General features: G+C 44.2%; 2 protein-coding genes across 4 annotated transcripts; one reads left to right on the top strand and one right to left on the bottom strand.

The window, feature by feature from the left end:
• The first annotated feature begins 10,439 nt into the window (after nucleotides 1-10,439).
• On the top strand, nucleotides 10,440-13,590 carry XBP1 (X-box binding protein 1). Its single transcript, XM_051634349.1, has 5 exons — nucleotides 10,440-10,725; nucleotides 10,800-10,896; nucleotides 10,975-11,100; nucleotides 11,627-11,790; nucleotides 12,576-13,590. The coding sequence occupies exons 1-5, from the start codon at nucleotides 10,523-10,525 to the stop codon at nucleotides 12,760-12,762; spliced, it is 777 nt and encodes a 258-aa protein (XP_051490309.1). The 5' UTR covers nucleotides 10,440-10,522; the 3' UTR covers nucleotides 12,763-13,590.
• Nucleotides 13,591-14,659: 1,069 nt separating this feature from the next.
• CCDC117 (coiled-coil domain containing 117) lies at nucleotides 14,660-21,657 on the bottom strand. 3 transcript variants are annotated; one of them, XM_051634346.1, is made up of 6 exons: nucleotides 21,584-21,653; nucleotides 21,083-21,387; nucleotides 20,357-20,407; nucleotides 19,751-19,984; nucleotides 18,185-18,322; nucleotides 14,660-17,646 (listed from the first exon to the last, which is right to left on the bottom strand). In XM_051634346.1, the coding sequence occupies exons 2-6, from the start codon at nucleotides 21,382-21,384 to the stop codon at nucleotides 17,394-17,396; spliced, it is 978 nt and encodes a 325-aa protein (XP_051490306.1). In that variant the 5' UTR covers nucleotides 21,385-21,387; nucleotides 21,584-21,653; the 3' UTR covers nucleotides 14,660-17,393. The 3 variants fall into 3 exon arrangements, with proteins under 3 accessions (XP_051490306.1, XP_051490308.1, XP_051490307.1); XM_051634348.1 differs by having other exon boundaries at nucleotides 21,083-21,390; nucleotides 21,584-21,648; XM_051634347.1 differs by lacking the exon at nucleotides 18,185-18,322 and having other exon boundaries at nucleotides 21,083-21,657.
• Between the last annotated feature and the right edge of the window lie 3 nt (nucleotides 21,658-21,660).

Below are 21,660 nucleotides of genomic sequence, written 5' to 3'. Positions count from 1 at the left end.
CTATCCGGTACTCAATTTTCACAAGCTGGCACTTAAAAAAAACAAAAACAGGACAAAAAAGCAACCAGCCCAAACAAAAAAAAAAACCCACAAAAAGCAAACAACACCCCAAAAACCCCGAAAACAACCACAAAACAAACGAAACAAAAACTAAAAAAAACCCAAACAACAAAATAACCAAACTGAAAACACTACAAGCCCCCAACAAACCACCATTGCTGACTCCAATTAATAGAACTGTTCTGAACATACAGTGGCAAATGGGAACAGTGGCTGAGAACAAGCTCTATGTGAACAAAATTTATTATATTTCAGTAAAACAACCCGGTCCTCACTTCGCTCTGCTTTTTACACTTACCACCAGATTTGAGGGCTTCCTCTAACAGACGTCTGCTGCTCCATGTTCACATAATCCCTGTGTTATAAGGCAAGGTTTGAGTGCTGAGGAGAAAGTCTGTGAGTTTTACCAGGTTTAGGCCTGGTAAGACACAGGCCTGTTAGTAGAGACACTAAATTTCATTGTTCCTAAGTGATCAAATTCTCCCTTAAAAGGGATCTCCAACCCTACTGTGATTCTTGAGGAACTTTACTGACCAGACAGTTAGAAACAGACTTGTAAGTGCTAGCTTGTAAGAGACATCAGTAACCCAGGCAATGCATTTGTTTTATACTAGCAAAGCCTACTAAAGAACCATCTCCTTCCTCCTTCAGAACAATAGCATCTCACCTCTGCATTAGACTTCAAATACTAATTCTGAAACACAGTTACTTGGAAAAAACCAGGCTGTGCATGATGACTGCAGACAGGCATGCTAATTGCTAGATTATTGCTCCAAAGCACTTGGGGAAGGACTGAGGATGTTGGCATGTGAGCAAGTTACCATGAAATAACTGTGAGCGCAAGATTACTTCATATTAGCTAGAGGATGGAAACATACAGTTCCCTCCAGCAGTTCTAGGTTATAAATTCACATGCCAGCTTGATCATAGTGAATAATTTGTTCATCCATGCTTAAGACACTGTCTTTCTTTTCAAACTAAAAGTCCAGGTGAGAAACTAGAGAATGGAGAAAAACATCACTGAAAGATCAACAAGAAACACGTCAAAACTCCTGGATTCAATGGAAGAATTGTGATAAATCAATACATTTTAAACAGTACCAAAATAAGAAAGTCTGGATAGTACCAATGGATTTTAAATAGGATTAAATTCTTCTTTAAAAATTAGTAATTCTAAGCATTCTTTGTAGTGGTTTATGAGTGTTATGTCTATTTTAACTGAGACTGGCTATTTCCCTTTGAAGCCAATTTGTGTTGATACACAGTTCAACTTATATCTGTTCCTCCTAAAAGAAGAAGTGTTTGCCCTTTGCTTCAATCACACTGGTAAACTGGGGTGAAGGAAAAAGGGTCCCAGTGTGTAACTGTGAACTACTTAACTCACCATCTTCCTCCTGCATTACAGGTATTTATTTAGCATTACCCTTGGAATTCTGGACTGTTAGGATACTCAAGTTTAAGAAGCCAGTGATGTGTCAGAGGTCCCCTTGTGCAGAGTAAAGAATAGCATAGAAGAATTCAGGACATACCTTCATTGCACGGTGCAGTGTGGTGGCATCTATGCTAGATTTAAATGGGCAGCACAAGCAACCTCATACCAGAGAGCTCTGCACAGTGAGAATGAGTTTCTGAAGAACAGAGTTTTTCATTAAAGCATTTCTTAAAGCAACCTCGGATCCTTCTTTTCGCAGCAAACTGTACCTGGGAAGTCCTCATAGCAGACCAAGTGTCCCCATGAAGGATGAGGTGAGCTGTCTGTCTCAGTCACACTCCCACATATGCCTTTCCAGTCGATTTTGGTAACTGAAAGGAAATTGCTGTACCTCCTAATAAACAATAGAAACATGAGATGTCCTTTTTCCAGTAAATTCAAGGCCATGTACATGCTTGCCCTTTTTCATCACCAAGTGAAAGTGTTATTCTGTGCCTCTGGAGACACGATTGCACAGCACCAAGGCTTAGGACTGACCGAAAGCTTTACTTAAGAATATCTGAGTGCTCGATGAGTTTCCATTCCTGAAGCAGGATCAACAGTTTCATCTTTTGATCCACGGAGATGCCTCTCCAGCACTCCGGAGGTCACTTCTGATGTTGCACCTCAGGAAGATGCCGGAATGCACCGAGGCAGAGCAGCCAGCAGGTGACCTCCTAGACTCAAAAAGGCAGGCGAGTTCCTTTGCCCTTCGGTGAAACACACCAAACAAAAGTGTGTAAAACATGACAAAATATCTCCAGAAACTAAGTGTGAATTAAGGATGTCTCCCTTAGCCTTTTATGCAGTCGGACTTTGCTATTGCAATTTGGAACAGAAAGCCAACTGCAAGGGACAAAATGCTTTTATATTAATGAAAACCGAGTTTTCATAGTCATAATCACTTCTTCCACATTAAAATAACAAACTATTGTAATCTATCAGCTCAATTAAAGACCAAAAAAGAAAAATCAGTGAAGATTTATGTTAAGAAGAAGTGCTTTGCCTCTTGTTTTTAAAGTTTAGAAATACAATTTATCCAAGTAAAACAGCATTGAAGCAATCCAATTAACCAAAAGACAAGACATGGCAACTTCAATTATAAAAAATATTTGCAAGCAAAATTCCCTGTTAACGTTTGAAAAGTTAAGGTTTCAAATATCTTTATATGTAATCTTTTAAATCTGTACGAAGGGGAAACACTGATTTGGGAACCCTTCACTCTCTCTGTACATTGAATTAACTGCTGAAGGGAAAAGAGTTTAATAAATCCGGCCTGTAAAACTGAAATATGTTATACTGCATTAAAAATACCCTTCTTCAGATAACTACAGCCTTTTCTTTTTGCAAACTATTGTCGAATATACAGAACAAGTTCACATGAGAGTTGCAACACAGTACAGACATGCACGATGAAGCATTCCCTCAGGGTCCTCACCAAGCATGCAGGCACAGCAGATCATGTTAGCAAAGAAAGGGAAAATAATTCTAAGAAATAACCTCAGGAAACTGTTGCTGTTTGATCATCCCCTCTGCAGAGACAGATGGGAATAGAATGAATTTTGAAAAAACTTTGAGCCATATTTTCCATGATTCTCAATATCCATTAATTCTGCAAGATGTACCCTCAAACACATCCATACAAACATCTCTCACTGTGCTCTTGCCCGTCTGATATTGCTCTATATAATCTCTACTAATTTCCAGTAACCTCACTAAATCCTAGCTTACTGTTAATTTTATGTGTTCATTATATCAGCACTTAGCAGTTTCTTCACTTACAATATTGAAGAAGCATCCCATGTAAGTAACATGCCCTGCCTATTTCTGGAAGTCACATTCACATGCAAGACAAATACTGACACTTCTGTATTTAATTGAACATTGTTATTAGTGTTTCTGGAGTAAATACATGGTACAAGTTGCTGTTGATGCAGCCCTACTTCAAACGATACACAATTTAATGTGAACAATACGTAAACAACACAAAATAAATGTGAAGTACATGATTAAAGAGTACAACGTATCAGCTACTAACACTGATGGATAATACTAATGCAATGGATAAACCCAGCAATATGGTGTACTCCTCTGATTAAAGCCAACAAACATGTTTCATCACTTCTGCCTATCAAAAGCAAAAAATATTCTGAAAATGTGACTGGCTAAAATGAAGGACTTATTACATTAACAACCGATTCATTCATGCAAAGGTGAGTTAAGCAACTATTTCAGCTTAGGTTACCTATTATATTAAAGATTTGCCTAAGTTACAAGATCTGACTGACACGATTAATCACCTTAAAGCACTGCATTTTCCACACTCTAGTACTAGCATATGATTCATGTAATCAGTGTGTAAAGAACTTCATCTGTCCCTGGCCATTTACGTAAGAGTCATTGTTAAAATCAAGTGCTAACACAGCAAATAAACGAGGCTAGCAGAAAGGACACATAATGGACTCGACCCTCTGTGGACACCAGCTGTCACCCTGCACCCTCAGAGCATTCTGCAAGTCAAACAAGTATGAGGAGAGAGATGATTCTGGCAATTCCCCTCACATCCTGGGTCATGCTGAACCTATGTTGAAACAGAACTGATTCCTGACTTGACGTTTCCTGATAACTTTCCACTGCCTCTGTTCACACTGGGGCACTCATGATAGCTGGAGGCACAACACACAGAACTAGGTGAAGGCATCCAAACAGAAGAATATAAGGAAATAATTTCAAAATGACAAAACAAGAAAATTGCCAGGATTCCCAAGGGGCTCTGAACTTCTAAAGAAATTCCAAAGCCTAAGGAATGATTAAGAAATAAAAGCAGGTATTTCCTTGCAAAAGCTGGCACTGCTCCAAAGAAGAGCTAGCTTCTGCCAATAGGAAGTAGCCATCAAGTTTTTCTAAGAGCAACTGTTTACCTACCAGAATATTTTCCAAGAAGTTCCACTTCTGAACCAGGATGTGCAAACAGAAGAAGTTACCGGAACAGGAGCTTTTAGGCATGTGAGGTTTCAACACTTGGCTGTTTTCCTGAGGTAACTTGCTCAACGTGTTAAAATACTTACACAGAATCCAGAACAGGGGCTGTCAGTTCACTCTGACAGCACCACAACAAGCTCAGTCTCTCCTGTATTGCCCCAGCTCATTCTGCAACATTCCCCCTAGTGCTGCACTTTCTGCACCATCTCAGTGAAGTGCAGTTCCTTTACCTTTTTTCTTTAATCTGTGTCTACCACCACCAGCGTATCCCAATGCATCCATGTGCCAAGATGGACACAGTGCCTCTCAGGTAACATCACATCCAAAGACAGAGCTCACAGTGCACAATTCTATCCTCTAGTTCAGCCATGACCTTAATCACATTTGGAAATAATGTTAAAATGCAGCATCTTCTAGTGTCTCCAAATCCTGCAGAACTTTTCCCTCCAGCATTAGGAAGAAAATTCTGCAGGGGAACACTGCGCTTGGGACCAAGCTAGACAGAAAAGAGCTAGAGTGCTGAAGGACTACAGCATGGAAATGGGGATTACAATCAGACAGACCGCAGCCAAGCACCAGAGATGCCAACAGCTAGACCTTTTAAAGGGAAAGAGAGCCCATGCAATGACAGAGTCAAGGATAAAGGAATGGTGTGGGAAGGGGATGGGCTCAACATTAACCAAGTTGGTTGGAAACAGAAGCCAGAACAACAAAGAAAAACCCCGAAGTAAGACACTGAACAACCACAGCCTCCCCTTGAGCTGTGGGATTCCTTCACATATCAGCTAGTTGGGGTGTCCAGCAACGGATTCCCTGACCTGCGCCTGCCTCCCTGGCCAGCTGATCCAAAGCTGTCTGATTCCCAGGTAGAATCTCTCTGGTACCAGCAGAGGACATACAGCCTGCCAAGGACACCCAGCACTATGGATACAAATCTATTTACACAACCAATGTTTGCAAAGCTTTCCAGTAATGTTTTATTTTTACAGAACTAGTAGCAGGGGGTGCTGGGAAGCAAGCCTTCCCACCCCCTGCAGGGTGGGCATCTCATTTCTTTCACATTGCCACGAGTGGTGTGCTCCAGCCTCCAAATGTACAAGAAAAATTTGGTTCTCAGTCTGACAGAACAAATCAAATAAAGAGATCTTTACCTCAAAATGCAGGAATGTCCTTGTAAACAGGTAGGCTTTCCTTTATGTTACAGTGGGAGGGAGAGATCATCTTTCAGATGAGAGCAGGGATTAGCAGGCTGCCTCTGCACCGAGATCTCTGCTGTTTAATGAGCATGTCAGTTTTCTGGAATGTAGTAAACTGGCAAAAAAATGCAGCTGCTACAAAATTATGTAAGTTAGTTAATTTCTGGCCTTGCCTGAGTCCACAGAATTATTTAATTTCACAGGAATCTAACAAAATGAAGCGAATGGGAATGACAACGCAAGGGAAATTCAGGGAAAAGATACTATGGAGATGCAAGGAGCATCCTGAGCTCTTTAAATACACTGCTTGATCTTAAATTTACTGTTACTACTCCAAAATGAAACAGTATCTCATTAGACCTTGCAAGGAAAATCTGTCGTCTTGTATTCTGCAACATTAATAACACACAAAAGGTTAGAAGCCATGAAGCATGAGGCAATTTTGCTGCCAAAAAATCTGTCATGCAGAAAGGTTACTACAGGCGAGGGCAACAATGGAGATTCAAATTTCTTAAAAATCAAGTTAAACTGTTGTTATACATGCATCTACAATTGCTATTTGGGAAGTGTGCTTCCCACCTGCCTTTTTTTTATGAGGTACCACATGAAATGTATTGCTACTAAGCTACCACTAAATCTGGAATAGGGCACAACCTCTTTGGATGCAGGCAATGCTACTAAAATGCCTAGAGGAGCTCCAAAGTGAGCTTCAGTGCTTATGGCTGCTAGGAACTCCAACAGCAGTGAAGGGAGACCCCCTTTTCCTTAAAAAGGTCTTGTAAAAAGCTCAACCTCTAGCGAACTTCCAGAATATCTTTGTTCCAGAATTGTCTGAGTTAACTGAGACTTCTCTTGTGAATGAGAAACAAAGTTTTAATCGACTATGGTGATGGGAGAACTAATTCATAGAATCAAAGAATCACAGAATCACTTAGGTTGGAAAAGACCTTTAAGATCATAGAGTCCAACTCCTAACCCTCCTCTATCAAGTCCAGCAATAAACTATATTCCCAAGTGCCACATCTAGGTGACTCAAACACATCCAGGGATGGTGACTTGGGTTGGGAAGACAAAGAAGCCTTCTACAAGTGCATGTGATCTCTGTCACAAGGTACATGTGCCCAAGTCAACTGATGCTGCCTGTACTGGCTAGGATACCACTGCAGCATGAAGTTCTGAAGGGAGCGGGAGAAGAGATGTAATAGGAGGCACACAAGGTACAAGTGTGATGGGATTTCCCCCTCACTACAAAAGCAGCTAGGTCAGAGGACTGAGACATGAAGATGATCAAAGTAAGTACCTGTTAACTTATGCCTGTGGCCCACTGCACGGATCTGAGATGGAACTGAGGCAGAGCTACCCCCTGTTCCTTGCCATTCCGGGTAGTAACAGCTACCAGTAATGTATGTGGGTGGAACATAAGGGCAAGGAACTGCAATGCAAGGTACATGTTTGTGAGATGCTTGCAGGAGAGTCATGGTTAAAGTTGGAAGTCACTGGGTTGTTACCACACCCTCCTTAGAGCACGCTGGGAATAGTCACAGAAATGAGGCAGATTCTCAACAATAATGGAGCAGGGATGACAGCTGAGCAAAAAATAACTTTTCTGCAGGACTCGCTTGTGGCAGCATTAAGAGAAGGCAAAGTCAAGGTCACCTCCTGGAGCATACAGAGAAGTTAGCAGCTCCATGCAGTAGGCAAAGGATACAGGTTCTGTGTAACACCTTTTTGCCAAAGAAAAGTTATGACATTGCCCCTACTAGGTTTGTCAGACTGCTGGAAAGTGCTATATCCTTTATCATCACATTGCCTGTAAATTGTCCCCACTACAACAATTAAGAGAAACCCTTCTGCTCAGAGCAAGAGGAGCAGCATGAACCCCATGTATGTTTCCAAAAAGCCTGAACTGTTAAGACTAGAAGGAGGTGTTGACAGTACCTGAGACAACTGAATAACCTGGCTGAACTGAAACTCTCCCTGTGCTCCAGCTGATGATGAACTCAGCAACTAGGTTAGTGAAGTCTCTGACAGAACAGTTAGTTTCAACCTTAAGACTGAGAGCACCAGACTTTTGCAAGAAGCTCTCCTGAATCCCAAAGTGTAATGATGAAATTTAAGAAGTAAAATGAAAACAAAGCTCATTATAAACATTATAGGTTTGAAATAACCTCACTTTAGGCTGCAGAACTGTTCCATTTCTCATTTAATCAGCTTTTGATACAGATCTGGGAATATTCCAGCTGTTGACACAAGCTTGGGGCCCTGGGCCACTTTCCAAGTGTTTTCAAACACACACTGGGCAAACAAGCTCTTTCTCAAACTATGCTCGTTAAACTACCTTTTCTCTACACCTTCATCTTCATTTTCTTTCTCTCCTCTATCCCCCCTTTTTCATGCACAGATAACATTCAACTCACAATTCTTTCGCTGTATCTGATATTACACAAGGGCAAAGCCTCTCCACCTTTGTTAAACAAAACTATTTCCTTTGGCAGGTTGGCCACCTGGAACATACAACTTAAAGCTATGTTAGCAGGAGCTAATGTTGTTTCTGGCAGGACAGCCAACAGTATCCTCATTGACACATCCTTTAGATAGATGGTGGTACTGACACAAAGGCAGGGTGAGAAGCATTCTTAAGTAACTAGAGCACTGTCATGTGGATCACAGGCTCAGATCCAATGACTGAAAAAAAGAAAAATATGAAAACTGGCATGTGTAAACAGTGAGTTTAAAAAATAAAATAAAATTGGGAATCAGAATTAAACTTTTAAAGTCCTTTAATGAAAGTTTTCTGAAAGGGTGTCTCAGTGCAAGACCAGCTTTATTGAACTTTTCTTTGCCACTCTTTTACCCAGTGACTTAACCACGTATTTAATAAAAGACTTTATGTATCGTAATGGTAATAACATATTTGTGAGCCTAAACATATTCTCAGTAACTACATCACAGCTAGTCTTAGCAATGCAACTGAAATTATCCAACAGGCCTAGCTTGCAGGGCATCATGCCCTTCCTCTGACAGCCATTCCTGCCACCACCAGACGTGGCAACGGGTGCCTCTGTCACGCCACCAGGGCCACGGGCAGCGTCCAGGTCTGTGCCCAGTCACAGATCACTGTGAAGTGACTCAGGTGCCACTACAGGTCTGTGTGTTTCTGCACATCTGAAGTTTAGGCATGATCACAACTGTTGATTGCAAAAGGAAAAAGATGCTTTTACTCTTGTTCTGTTTAAAATTAATCAGGAAAATTAAATCACGTACAGACAGTTGGGAACTTTCCTCAGCCATAATGCTAAGAAATCTGGTTATCTATGTGAGGAATCACGTCACGGCTAGTCCCAGTACAACTGTAAATGTCACAAAGCAGCAGAGGCAGGGGCAGTCTATTCAACACTTCTGTTTGTGCTAAAAAAGGACAACAATTGAAATGAATGCCTGAAATTAGAAAAAGGTATTAAAGTTTTTAATTGAGAAATAGAATTACAGAAGAAACATGAGTCCAAGCCCAGAAAAGACATAGAAAGGAGAAGCAGGTACGTTTTCCATAATGGATGTCTGAAGGGCTTAGAAGGACCAGCACAAACAACTTTTTTGCACTCAGACTAAAAGGCTTATCAAAAAGTCACCATATTTTTCACAAAGTTGTCAAAGTAGAAAGGTGAACTCACAGCCTTAACCAAATGTCATGCTGCAGTGAGTCAGGAAAGAACAAACACAAACTTACAAACCCAGTTTGTTCTTTGTATCATGAAAGCCTGGCAGAACTCCAGCGCTGGAGCAATGCCAAACCAGCACACCAGAGCCTTTGAACTTCTAAAGCTCATGTTTTTCCTGTACTGTTTAACATCTTAACTAATTGAATTCAATGTACGAATGGATTTCAGAAAGAAATGTAAGCAGGCAAAGCTTGAACGTTCCGTACCGGCTCAGGTGGAGGCCAAGCCCCAGGAGCAAGGCCTGGGAGCTGGGGGCACCCAGCCAGGGTCGAGACTTCAGCAGGCACCTGCCTGTCGCTGCCTGCACGCTGCTGAACTGCTGCACGCCCCGAAGGGTGTTCCCAGGTTCCTGCCGACACGCCCCGCGCTCCTCTCGCCCCAGCCCCCTCAGGCCGGCGCTCCGCGGCCACGGGCCTCGCGCCCCAGCGCTGCTGCTGCACCCCCGGGGCCCGGGGACAGCCCTGAGGCGTTTCTGCCCACTCATCAGCCACTAACCTCTGCTGTTTTGTTCCTTTTAGCCCACTTTTAGTGTATTTTCATCTGCTATAGCTCCATTCTCGGCACCTGTGTTGCCTCAGTTCTGCCCGTGACTGCCGGGGGCAGCTGGCCCGGGGGAGGCGGCCGAGGGGCTCTCCCCGCACCGCCCCTGGCCCGGCTCGCCCCACCCGGGCCCCTCAGCAGCGGGAGCGGGCCGGGCAGCCCCGCAACCCTGCAGGGGCCGAGCCGAGCGGAGCCGAGCGGGGCCGAGCGGGGCCGACCCGGGCCGAGCGGGGCCGATGCGGGCCGAGCGGGGCCGACCCGGGCCGATGCGGGCCGAGCGGGGCCGAGCGGGGCCGATGCGGGCCGAGCGGGGCCGAGCGGGGCCGACCCGCCCCCGGCGACACCTCAGCAGCCCAAGCCCCTCGTCTGATGCAACTCGCTTCCCTCCTTGCGTCCCGCCCTGGCCAATCACGAGCCAGCCCTGGCACACGTCATGCTCTTCCGGCCAATGAGGAAGAGCCACGCTGGTAGAAAGCCGGGCGGGGCAGCCCGCACGGGCGCAGGCTGAGGCGCCGGGCAGCGCGTCCGCTCCGCTCCGCTCCGCCGGTGCCGCCATGGCAGCGCTGCCCGGTGCCGCGGCCCCCCGGCTGCTCCTCCTCCCCGGCAAAGCGGCCGAGAGCTCCGTCGCCAGCCGGCACCTCTCCGTTGTGCTACCGGCAGGAGCCGCCCCCAGCCCCCCGGGCCTGGAGGCCCCGCAGCCGGCTCGCAAGCGGCAGCGGCTGACGCACCTGAGCCCGGAGGAGAAGGCCCTGCGCAGGTGAGGGGGCCGCGGGAGGCGGGCGGCAGAGGGGGGGTCTGGCGGCGGGGTCTGAGGGCCGCTCTGCCCCGCAGGAAGCTAAAGAACCGCGTGGCGGCCCAGAGCGCGCGGGACAGGAAGAAGGCGAGGATGACGGAGCTGGAGCAGCAGGTGCTGGAGCTGGAGGAGGAGGTAAGGGGCTGGTGGGCCCGCGGGCGGGGGCGGCCCTGTGGCCGGCGCCGCCATCTCCCTGCTCACGGCTCTCTGCAGAACCAGAAGCTGCTGCTGGAAAACCAGCTCCTGCGGGAGAAGACGTGTAACCTTGCCCTGGAGAACCAGGAGCTGCGCTGCCGCCTGGGTCTGGACGCTCTGAAGGCGGAGGAGAGCGAGTCCCAGGTGAGGCTGCCGGGTTCCGGGCGGGGAGCGGCCCCTGCCTGGGCAGCTCTCGGGCTGGAACAGCTGTGCTGTGAGGAGGGATACTTGGTGTGCCAGAAACACTCATGTCCTCCAAACGGAGGCTTTCCCACAGACTGGCTAGATACCCAGTCTGAAGCAGGGACCGTTGGTAGTGTGGGAGATAGCAAGCTGACTAGTTCAAGCTATTTTAAGATTATTTTGTCTGGTCTTCTACATTATGTTCTGGAAATGAAGTGGTAACTGTTAGTCATGAATGCTTGCCTCAGAAGAACAGAGGGTATAGTGGAGGGGGTCAGGCTCTCGTTCAAAAGTTGTGAACAGAATCGTTCTCTAACCAGATGGAAGTTCGAGGCAGCTTTGGAAGTGGTCTTACCTTCAGGTTCCTGCTGTACAAACTGCAGAATACAACGTTGGAAGCCTTAGTAGGAAGAGCATGGTCTTGAGGATTATGTACTGTACTGTCAAAACACTTGTGATGACTGCCTGGGTTTTTTCCTTGACACAGGTTGTGAAGGAATCGCAGGTGGATGAGATTAGATTGGTGACCGGGTCCGCTGAGTCCGCAGCACTCAGACTACGTGTTCCTCTGCAGCAGGTGCAGGCCCAGCAGTCACCATTTCTGATAGCTTCCATATGGATTCTGATGGCAGTGACTCTTCAGACTCGGAGGTAAGCATCCACTCCTCTACAAAATGGCCATGAAATTCAGAACCACTGGATTTAAGACTCATGTCAGAATTTCCTGATGTAAAGTCACTAGATGACTTTCTATAGTTGGCTTGTTTTCCAAGTCTTTGAATGCCATATGTGTGGCTCAAAAGAGCTGTGGTGGACTCTCTGGTGAGTACAGGAGTTCATGCAAATTTTCATAAAATCTTAGAGGATGTTGCCTGAAACAGTTTCTCTGCTCTTACAGTAAAAGTGTGCAAATACCAGAAGCATACTGTGCTTTTGCTGTTGTTTGAAACAAACTTGATCATTTTCTGATGTGCTGGAACCTAGCAATGCTGTTTACGAATTACCTCCACAAATGCAAGGGCAGGCATCTTTCACCTTCTAGGGTGGTTTTGTTTTAAACAAAACCCCAAACCTTGGTTATGTGCAGGTCTGTTTAAGCCAAGTTCAGATACATGCTCTCTGGAGTCAGCGGGTAGTATGGTGTTTGTACCTGATGGGTCCAAGATCCCAAGGAGTTTCTAATAGAGGCTGTGAATAGCAAATGCATGTAGGTTCTATGAGCATTGCCAGTTCCCTTATAAAAAAGTTAATGGACAAAATGCTTCTGAAAAAAGGTAATTGCCTTAACTGTCTGTTCTGTTAGTGGTGGTCTGGGTAAAACTTGTGTTCACCTTAACATGTTTTAACTTCCACATGAAGGTTAATAAATGCTGCAGTTGATGTTTTGATGTAACAGTAGTAGGCTGTCTTTCTAAAACAGTATTTTTTTTCTGCAGTCTGATCTCCTGTTGGGCTTTCTGGACAGTCTGGACCCAGAGATGTTTCTCAAATGTGCTGATTCAGAGTCAACATGCCTGGAAAAGCTGGAGGAAGAGATCTGTGGAGAAACAAATTCCATACCAACCTCCCCATCTCCATCTTTGGGGTCCCCATCAGCTAAGCTGGAGGCCATTAATGAACTGATAAGGTTTGACCATGTGTACACAAAGCCCCTAATACTGGAGATTCCTGTTAAAACAGGCAACCAAACCAATATGTTAGTGAAAATTGAGGAAGTATCTCCCTCTGCATCTGAAGACAAAGCTACCCTTGAGGTCCCAGTATCTGTGAAGGAGGAACCTGTAGACAGCTTCATGCCTGAACTGGGCATCTCTCACCTGCTTTCCTCTCATCATAGCCTTGCAGCCCCAAGCTCTCTGCTGGATGCCTGTAGTGACTCTGGATATGAAGGATCACTGTCACCCTTCAGTGATATGTCCTCTCCACTTGGCACTGACCCTGCCTGGGAGGATAGCTTTGCCAATGAACTCTTTCCCCAACTGATCAGTGTCTAACTCAGTAGTGGTAATGCCCCTTGGATAACTATCCTGGCAGGATAACAGCATATGACCATTTGGGGTGGGGAAAATTGAGTGTATTCAGGAAAGTGTTGCCCATTTCTATCCATGCTCATAGGTGGAGTGAGGGCCAGTGTGTTTCTTCTGGTCTAAAAAAAGCCTGAGGTGTCCCATCCTGCCCTCCCTCCTGCCCTGTCAGTGTGGGCTTATGAGGGAGGAAAGTTTGTTCCTCAGTAACCCACCCATTCTACGTGGACCTGAAGATGTTTGTTTTCCCTTTTAACACCAAAAACTTCAATGGGATATTTGTGTGTAGATAACTGGGTTAAAACAAAATAGTCTGTACATCTTACAGATTTACTATGTAAATGCTTGTTTTCCATTTGCTATGTAGAGTTGCTTTCTCCATTTAATATTTAACTGTATTGGTGCAATTAAAGTGCAGTGCAGCTCACTGACTCTTTTTTGCCTTGGATCTCAGTGGGGAGAATATCTGGGCCTGGCAAAATTTGAAGTGGTAGAAATCTTAGTGAATTTGGTCTCTGTGTCTTTTCCTTATGCCACCTTACTGTCACAGTCCAGCAGCACTTCTATGGTGTATGTGGCTGGATGGTTTAGTAGCTTCTTTCTGATAGCACTTGCTGTTGCAAACTCGGTTCAAAGTAGCTGGGTTTGTACAACGGTCGGAGCTGCTAGAGCAAAATCTGTAGCCTGAATAGGAATGTAGGTGGCAGCAGCTTGATGTCCAAATAAAAGTACTGTAGTATCTTCCTGTTGGCAAGTGATGCCAGGCAAAATGCTCAGTCTGAGTGAAGGTGGGTGCATGTCAAGTGGTGTGTCTAGTGTTTGTGAAGCAGTATGAGACGGACAAGGGGTGGAAAATGGGCAAGTTCTGTGTTGCCACAGGATTTCATGAAGCATAAAATACACTTTGCAGGAGCTAATTTCAAATGCCACAGTAGGAGTCTGTTGTCCTCATCAATTTGTTCCAACATCACAGTATTAAAAGCACTTGAACTGGGGTGACAGAGAAGAAACTGGTATTTTTATACTGAAAGTGAGAGAGCTGTTACAGGTGTTCACACAACTGTTCTTGCTTTAAGTGCTATTTCATGTCTTGAATTAAACTAACAAAAAAAAAAAGGTGGGGAGGGAAGGAAATGGGGGATGGGACAGGAGGCTATTGGTCAATAATATTCAAGGTGACAGAACTGGTTTGGGTTAAAAACTCAAGTAACTTAGCTTGTTGCAATAAAGCATTCTATCTGAGTATTGGGTAGCAGTAAAAACAGCTGTGCAGTATAAGAAACTTACATTTAAAAAAAACCTGTAGTCTGAGATTTACTTTCAAGTTGGAAAATAGGGATGACTGCAAGAGGACCCTTAGTACATGCTACATACTGGTTTGAGTCCAAAAAGCAAATGGACAGGCTAAAAGAGTATCTTACCTTCCAGTGGAAGGACTGGACATGGCGTCTCAAGCTTCTAACTCTTATTCAGAATCAATCACAGCCATCTAAAAATACTTTAGAAAATTTATTGAAAACTGACATACAAAGGATGATTTGGTCCCCAGAGAAGACAGACCAGAATCAGATCTTCCATGTTTCAAAATAAAGTTTTTCCTAATACTGCATAATGTTTGCCATTCTGCTTGTAAACAGCATTTTTTAGTCTTTTAAAGAAGCCAACAACAAATGAAACAAATACAGAAGTTTGAAAACACCCAGTAGCTTGTTCTCTCTTACCCTCTCCAAATGAATGCTACAGCAAGAACCTTGCTCAGTCCTCCTAGGTGCTTGAGGCCTGCTCTAGTCCACTCTCCTGCCCCATCAATTTAAGTGACTCAATTCTGTTCTCTCCTATCACAAAGGCAGAAACAAGTTATGAGAAAAAATGTTTCCTTCCAAAGCACATCTCTTGGACACAGTTTTTTCCCATCTCATAGTCTTTGTCAATGGTCCACCACTATATTCTTGTCTCAGATGGCAGAATAACAGGGTCAGTGATGCTGTATTAGCACTGAATGATGGGAGAAAAAAATACACCTCTGAAAGTCAACCTTTAGTACAAACTTAACAGCACAAAAGGATGCTTAAAAGCCATCCTCAAAAATTTCTCCTGCAAATTTGATATGCAATTTGTCATTTTGAAGAGGAAAAAAGCCTGCAGCTCAATTTGGTGTATCTAGACCCCTCCTGAGTTTCCTACATCCTGTCACAATTTCAGTGATGGTGAGATGGTTTAATAAAATTTTTTATTTATCCTTTCTTTTCAGTTTATTTAGGATTCAGAACTATCAACTAAAAAAGCTCCAACTTTGAACTTTCACTATAATCCTGCAAGCTTAAAAATGGGTAATTATTTGGAGGCACCACATTTTCTACCTCCAGTGGCTATAGCCTTCTCCAAACTGCATGGCTCTGCTTTATACTCAAGCAATGTAGCATGTCAAAGGCTATAGATTTTAAGCATGTTCAGCAGCTTAAATAGTAACAAATTAGAAGTTTTACACAGTACATGCAGGAGATTTATAGCAGATCCTGAAATGATATTAGACATAATAGCAAGAAAAAGTTGCACACATTCTCCAATTCAGTAAAACTTCCAGAATGGTAAAGTTACACACCAGTTTCCAGCTATTCAAATACTACAGTGTTTTTAGTGAAGCTCTGAAATGGCTTAGCAAGAGACAGCAAATTTCATACAACCTTCAACAAGAGAAGCAAGATAGGATTTAACAAATAGGGGTATCTTTTGAACAAGGCTTCTGATGTCAGCCAGAAGAAAAGAAAGGATGACTGCAAAAAGAGAAGCTTGATTTTAAACTATCAACTATGGGTTATTCAACAGAAAGAAACATCATCACAAAGATTATCAATTAGCTGTGCAAAGGATGAGTAGATTTTCTTATGCGAACAGCTGCATTACTGTGTACTTGTGCTCCTTTATGTTAGCAAGATGTCAAAACCAGACTGGGATGCTAAGACTCTGAACAGAACCTATTACCTGGAAATTAATTTATTGCAAAAAAGCCTCAATTAAGATACCTCTGAGGAAGCTCAAGGACTGAAGAAATTCTCTGCCTTGTCTTAGGGTTTCAAGCTTAATGGAACTGTTGTGCATTGAGGAAAGGTACAAGCAGTAACTGGTTGAGGATTCCTTAACAACCTCAGCAGGGTACAAAATTCTTTTGGCATAAAACTATATAAACTATCTGACATTATATTAATGGCATATGTTCTAAATTAAATTTTAAGTCTAGATTCCCTCAGGAATAAGTCAAGCATCTTTTTTACTTCACTACCAGTGGCAGCAGTCTGAGTATTTGGGACCTGGTTACAAAGGATAATCAGCATCTGACCCTCTTCATGGCAGAAAATCAGCTGTTACCTGATCTACTTACCAGGCTTAAAACAATTAAATTATGCCATTTATGTAATAAAAAGTGACACTCTTCAACTGACCTCCCAATGTGATGCACACAAAGAATCACAGTACACTTTTCTCCAGACTTCGCATCATTTGAGGAGGGGCACATAAAAAACCCACAAACACAATTTAGGAGCCAATGAACCAAGGATGACCCAGGTTAGCAGATACCTTGCAGGTTAGTAGCTGGTTTCACACTGTACAGCACAAAAGGCTTAGGCTCAGCCCTAACCACACTGCAGGCATGTATAATGTCTACATTTCAGTTTATGTCAACTACAAACCAGCCACAGATGCAATGCTGTGAAAAGCTGTATTTCCATAGGGAATGCTTTTTTATCTGTGACCAGACTCAAAAGTATTTCTTCCTTTCCGTATGTTTTTGTCATTCAAATTAAGCTATAACTGACCAAGTATAGTATGTGCACCAAAGTCTTAATGGCTCAGCAAGTGAATGGAAGATGTGGCTTAAGCTATATTCAGTATTTGGATTTTATAGTTTACCAAGGACAATTAAGATATTTCACCATTAAGCAAGATGGAAAGCTACTTCCTTTTTCCAAAGGCCTCTCTCTGCATTACCTTCTCAGTAAAAAGAGTATTTCACAGACTGGAGTACAGAAATCTTGTGGGAGGTTTTTTGTTTTTGTTTTTCAGTTTCCTGAACTTTTCTGGCTAATCCACCTTCTTATGATTGTTAGTAGGAAAAACAAAAACAAATAATAAAACTTTAGATTCACACATCAAACCAGAAAGAAAAGAGGGGATAAGAAAAGGCAACAAAAAACATCAGAAGCTCACCACGTCCAGTCTAAGATTTGGCATCTACAACTCCATTTCTTCTTCTGCACACCCAGACATTCCCAAACTAGCATATGGATCTGGAGACATGGCAGTCTGTTGTGATTCAGGGAATGTTTCAGTCTGTGGGTCAAAAGCAGCTCTTGCTGTTGACTGCTTAGCTTGACAACTTTCTGTAGTCTGTTGCTTCAAGTTCTTAACAGAAACAGACTTCAGTTTATCTGTGAGAAATTCAGGAAGTGGTTTCCAAAGCACCAGCTCCATAGAAGGACGGCTCCTAGAAGGGATCGAGTCTCAGTTAAATTTAAGTTCTTCAACTACAACTATTAAATGCAGAAGGCCAGTGAGTTATCTTCATCCTTTGTACTAGCCTGGAACTATATTCTAGAATCCATATACCTTTTTTTTAACCCCCTATTAAATTACCTTTTCCATAACTAGTTCCATTACTTCTAGCTCTAATCCTATATTTTCTTTCTTTTCTTTTGTACCAAACTTGATGACCACTGCTGGTCACACTTCAGGACCTTCTTCTTTTGGAAACTCACATACATAAAAATCAAGATACAATGGTTTATTCAACAAATTTCATTCTGTACACATGAGGAATACAAAAAAGACAGCTTGATGGCCACTACAGTTAGACTTCTCTTTTACCTTAGGATAGGTTTTCCTGCATAGACCAGAAGAATGGTCTGTTATACAACACTGGCTGCATCACGCAGCAATTAAGGACACGTCCACAACACGAGACGGGGTCTCTCTTTTCATTTGCACATTAACTACATAGTACCATGATTTCCTCCAGAACTTACATAGATTCTATTATTTTCTTTGTCAGGACTTCACCAAAATCCCTCTTCATCCCTTTTTTAAGGGTATCTGACAGGATAAGAGTGGGCAGATTGCTAACATTTCCATCAGCATGAACTTCCTCATCTTCATCAATTATCCTAGGAATGGAGGGGGAAGAGGGAGATAAACACTATTGAGCATACTGTTAACAGGCACATCCACTGCAGATGACAGTATTATCTACGTGCACTGCCCTGTACGTGCAGGTGTCTGACCCAGGCTGGGCACCAGAAGCAGCGGGGCCATGTTAATCTGAGTCTCTCTTGGGCCAACACACCCTAAGAACAGAGCACAGAGCCACTTGAGCAGCTCTGCCACTTCTGGTACCTGAGCTAGCTTTGTTATCCCTGCATTGTCCAGCAGTGTGCAGTGCAGAGACACGTGAAGAGAAAAAATATAAATTCACTTCAGGGGAAAGGTTTTGGTTCAGTCCCACTACAAGAGTGAGTCTCAGTTACACTGTAGCTTCGCCTGCTCAATTCCCCATATCTTAACCTGGAGAATTACTGACAGACTACTGAACACAGCTCTGAACACCTAAGAACACTGCACAGATTTCTCAGAGATTAAAAATGGTGCAGTAAGTTCAAGCACTTAGAACCAACTTGAGGTATTTCCTTAGGCTTTGGTAAACCTTTGAAAGAAAATTTAGCAGAGTAGTTGGCAAGGAAGGGGAACAATTGCCTGAGGGCTCCAAGGCAGATTTTGTAATGCATATATAGCCAGATAACAAAGACATATACCACTACTCTAAGTTACCAATGCAAAAATAAAATAATCTAACAGTACCTTGCTTCCCTTCATGCATCATCTATGGAGTAATCATCTAAAAAAAAAATCTTTTATAATTGATATAACTTTTGGCTTTTCTAGCAACTGTCTGCAGTGGTCATTTTAGACACTACGGAATACTCACTGAACTGCAAGCAGCTGATAGATACACTTGACATTCCCAGAAATCTTTCAAACGCAAGAACTCACAGTACATTTACCAAATGATTGCAAGAGACTGCCCACAGCCACCCCAGGACCAAACCACCTGGTGTTTAACAGCAAGATGAACCTCAGTCATATTGCACATGCACAGAGATCTCTCTGGTTCATGCTGTTCTCTATACTGACAAATTCGTATCTCTCTTGAGCATTTAAAAGTTTTAATCACAGAACAAGGTGCAATTGATTAAAAAAAGCTGAGGTGAAGTCTGACCAGATAACACCAGTTACAATTTGATCTCTAGATACTCACAAAAGAGCAAAAAACCCATTATGGTAGACTGGTGCTGCATCATGATTGTGAAAGCTGGCTATTTATTCAGGATCTCTTGCTCTAGCACCCTCAAATTCAGATCATAGTATCAGCCCCAAGACTCACAGAACTACAGGTAACCTAAGAAACCACTTGAACAGAAGGTTCATCGTGGACTCACAGAAGTGTCACCACACTGCTAAGCACTAGATTTAACCCTTAATGCCCACCAAAAAAGAGAAAACTCAACAAAGCCAGACTACTCAATCCCTGCATTTACCTGTCCTCAATTTCCTGAAGCTTCCTGCGAGCAACCTCGCATTGCTGTTCCCCCATTGTCTCATCCATTTCTTCACAGGGCATTTCTAACACGGCAGTTTCAGGACTGCTGCCACCATACTGACTTGCTACCTCCCCAGCAGCCTGCTGACCTGCACAGAGAATCCATTCTTCTGTGTTGGGATTCAAAGGGCAAGTTTTGGCTCCTGTCAGTCTCTTCTTCCTCACAGGACAACTAGGAAACAAAATTAAGTTTACAACTGTCAAAAGAGACACGCAGCATTCTGTTGGAAAAAAAATATAGGAAGTCATGTGCATTTCAACAGATATGATGTGCTGTGGAAACACAATCTTCAGAAAGAAAGCAAATCCATGTAGCTCCTATTAGAACGTGGGTAACCATGCAACAAAATCAGTGCTACACAATTAATTAAGTAACTGAAAGAGATTTGGGTTTATGTGTAATTAGGGGGAAGAGTTCCAAATGGAAACAATTCAGAACAAGTTCTCTTCCTGCCTACGCTGTAGCTGAGATGTGCTCAAATCTTTATAGGAAACAAGAAGCAAATTAAGATTTTTCAGGCTACAAAGGACAAATTCAATTTACCCTTCCGCCTCTTCTTCTAGCTTATGCTTCTTTCCACAGCGCACAGAGACACTGCAAAAGAAAAACAAATATTTAGCTTCTAATTATATCCTCCCGTGACACTGAGATTTTCAAACATTATTTTCCCCCCTTTTAAAATTTCGCTTTCAGCTAAGAGCAGCAGGCACAGCACGTCACCAGCTGTGAAGGGAACACTGTATTCCAAAAGAAGTCAAAGGAGGCTGTAACTTCTCAGTCATACAAACAGAATGCCACGGTAATTTCTCATCCTTCACATTATTTATTTTTTCCACAAGGGGTAAGACCATTTTTTTGCTAAAATTCAAACAGGTCAAGCAGCAACAGGTGATCCAACTTCAGTTTCTGAATACTTTGCCTCGTGGTGACTTAATCAAATGAATTATGGCCAAACAACCACATTTTATGGAATAACTGAAGTTTTTTGTGCTCACATATGAGAAAGCATGAGTTAAAAAACAAAAAAGTGCACGAGCTTAAAAGATCTCAAGATGTTGGTAAACTTAACTAGACTTATTCTCTCTTAGAAGGCTCCTTCATCCCCCACCAACAAACGCCAAGGCCGTAAGATGAGTGCGATACAAATCTAACGCTGCGCAGGTGAAACACTGCTAGAAGCTAATTACAACCCGTCTTAACAAGAAAACCGGTTTCCCCCGGCCAGCAGAGCTGAGAAATACGTCCGTTCCGAGGCGCGGTGGCACTTACTGGCTGTGGGGCGGGGGCCGCGCCGCCGTGAAGGAGCCCACCGGGAACACGGGCGAGCCCTCGCTGAAGCTGCCGAGCGCAGCCAGGGAGGCCAGGTCGAAGCTGCTTTGCAGATAGAGGCCGGAGGAGCCGCCGCCATCGCCCCCGTCGTTCCCGTTCCCGGCCATTATCGTTACGGGGGGCTGCAGGCGGCCGTGGCCGGCGGCGCCGGGCTGCGCGTCCGGGGCGGCGGCCGCGGCCTGGGGGAACTCCACGGCCGGGCCCGCGGGGATGCCCTGACAGGATCTGCCCAGCGCTGCCATGTCCTGCTGCCGAGGAGAGAGAGGACATCAACGCCTCAGGACGCCCCGAGCCCCCGCCTCAGGCCGCCCTCCCGCCGCGGGCCCCGGCCCGGCCCGAGGCGCCCGCGCTGCAGCCCCGCGTCAGCCGCGCTGGCGGCACCGCAGGGCCGGCCCGCCGCGCCCCGCGGCAGCGGGCAGCAGCCTCCGGCCCGAGCCTCACCGCCGGGCCCGGCCCGCGGCCGGACGGCACCGCCGGAGCCAGGTCCTTTCCAGGCCTTTCGCCGCGCCCGGCGAGGC

This window comes from Apus apus, chromosome 16, assembly GCF_020740795.1.
Source record: "Apus apus isolate bApuApu2 chromosome 16, bApuApu2.pri.cur, whole genome shotgun sequence".
Taxonomy (NCBI): domain Eukaryota; kingdom Metazoa; phylum Chordata; class Aves; order Apodiformes; family Apodidae; genus Apus; species Apus apus.
This window is presented reverse-complemented; position numbering and strand designations above follow the sequence as displayed.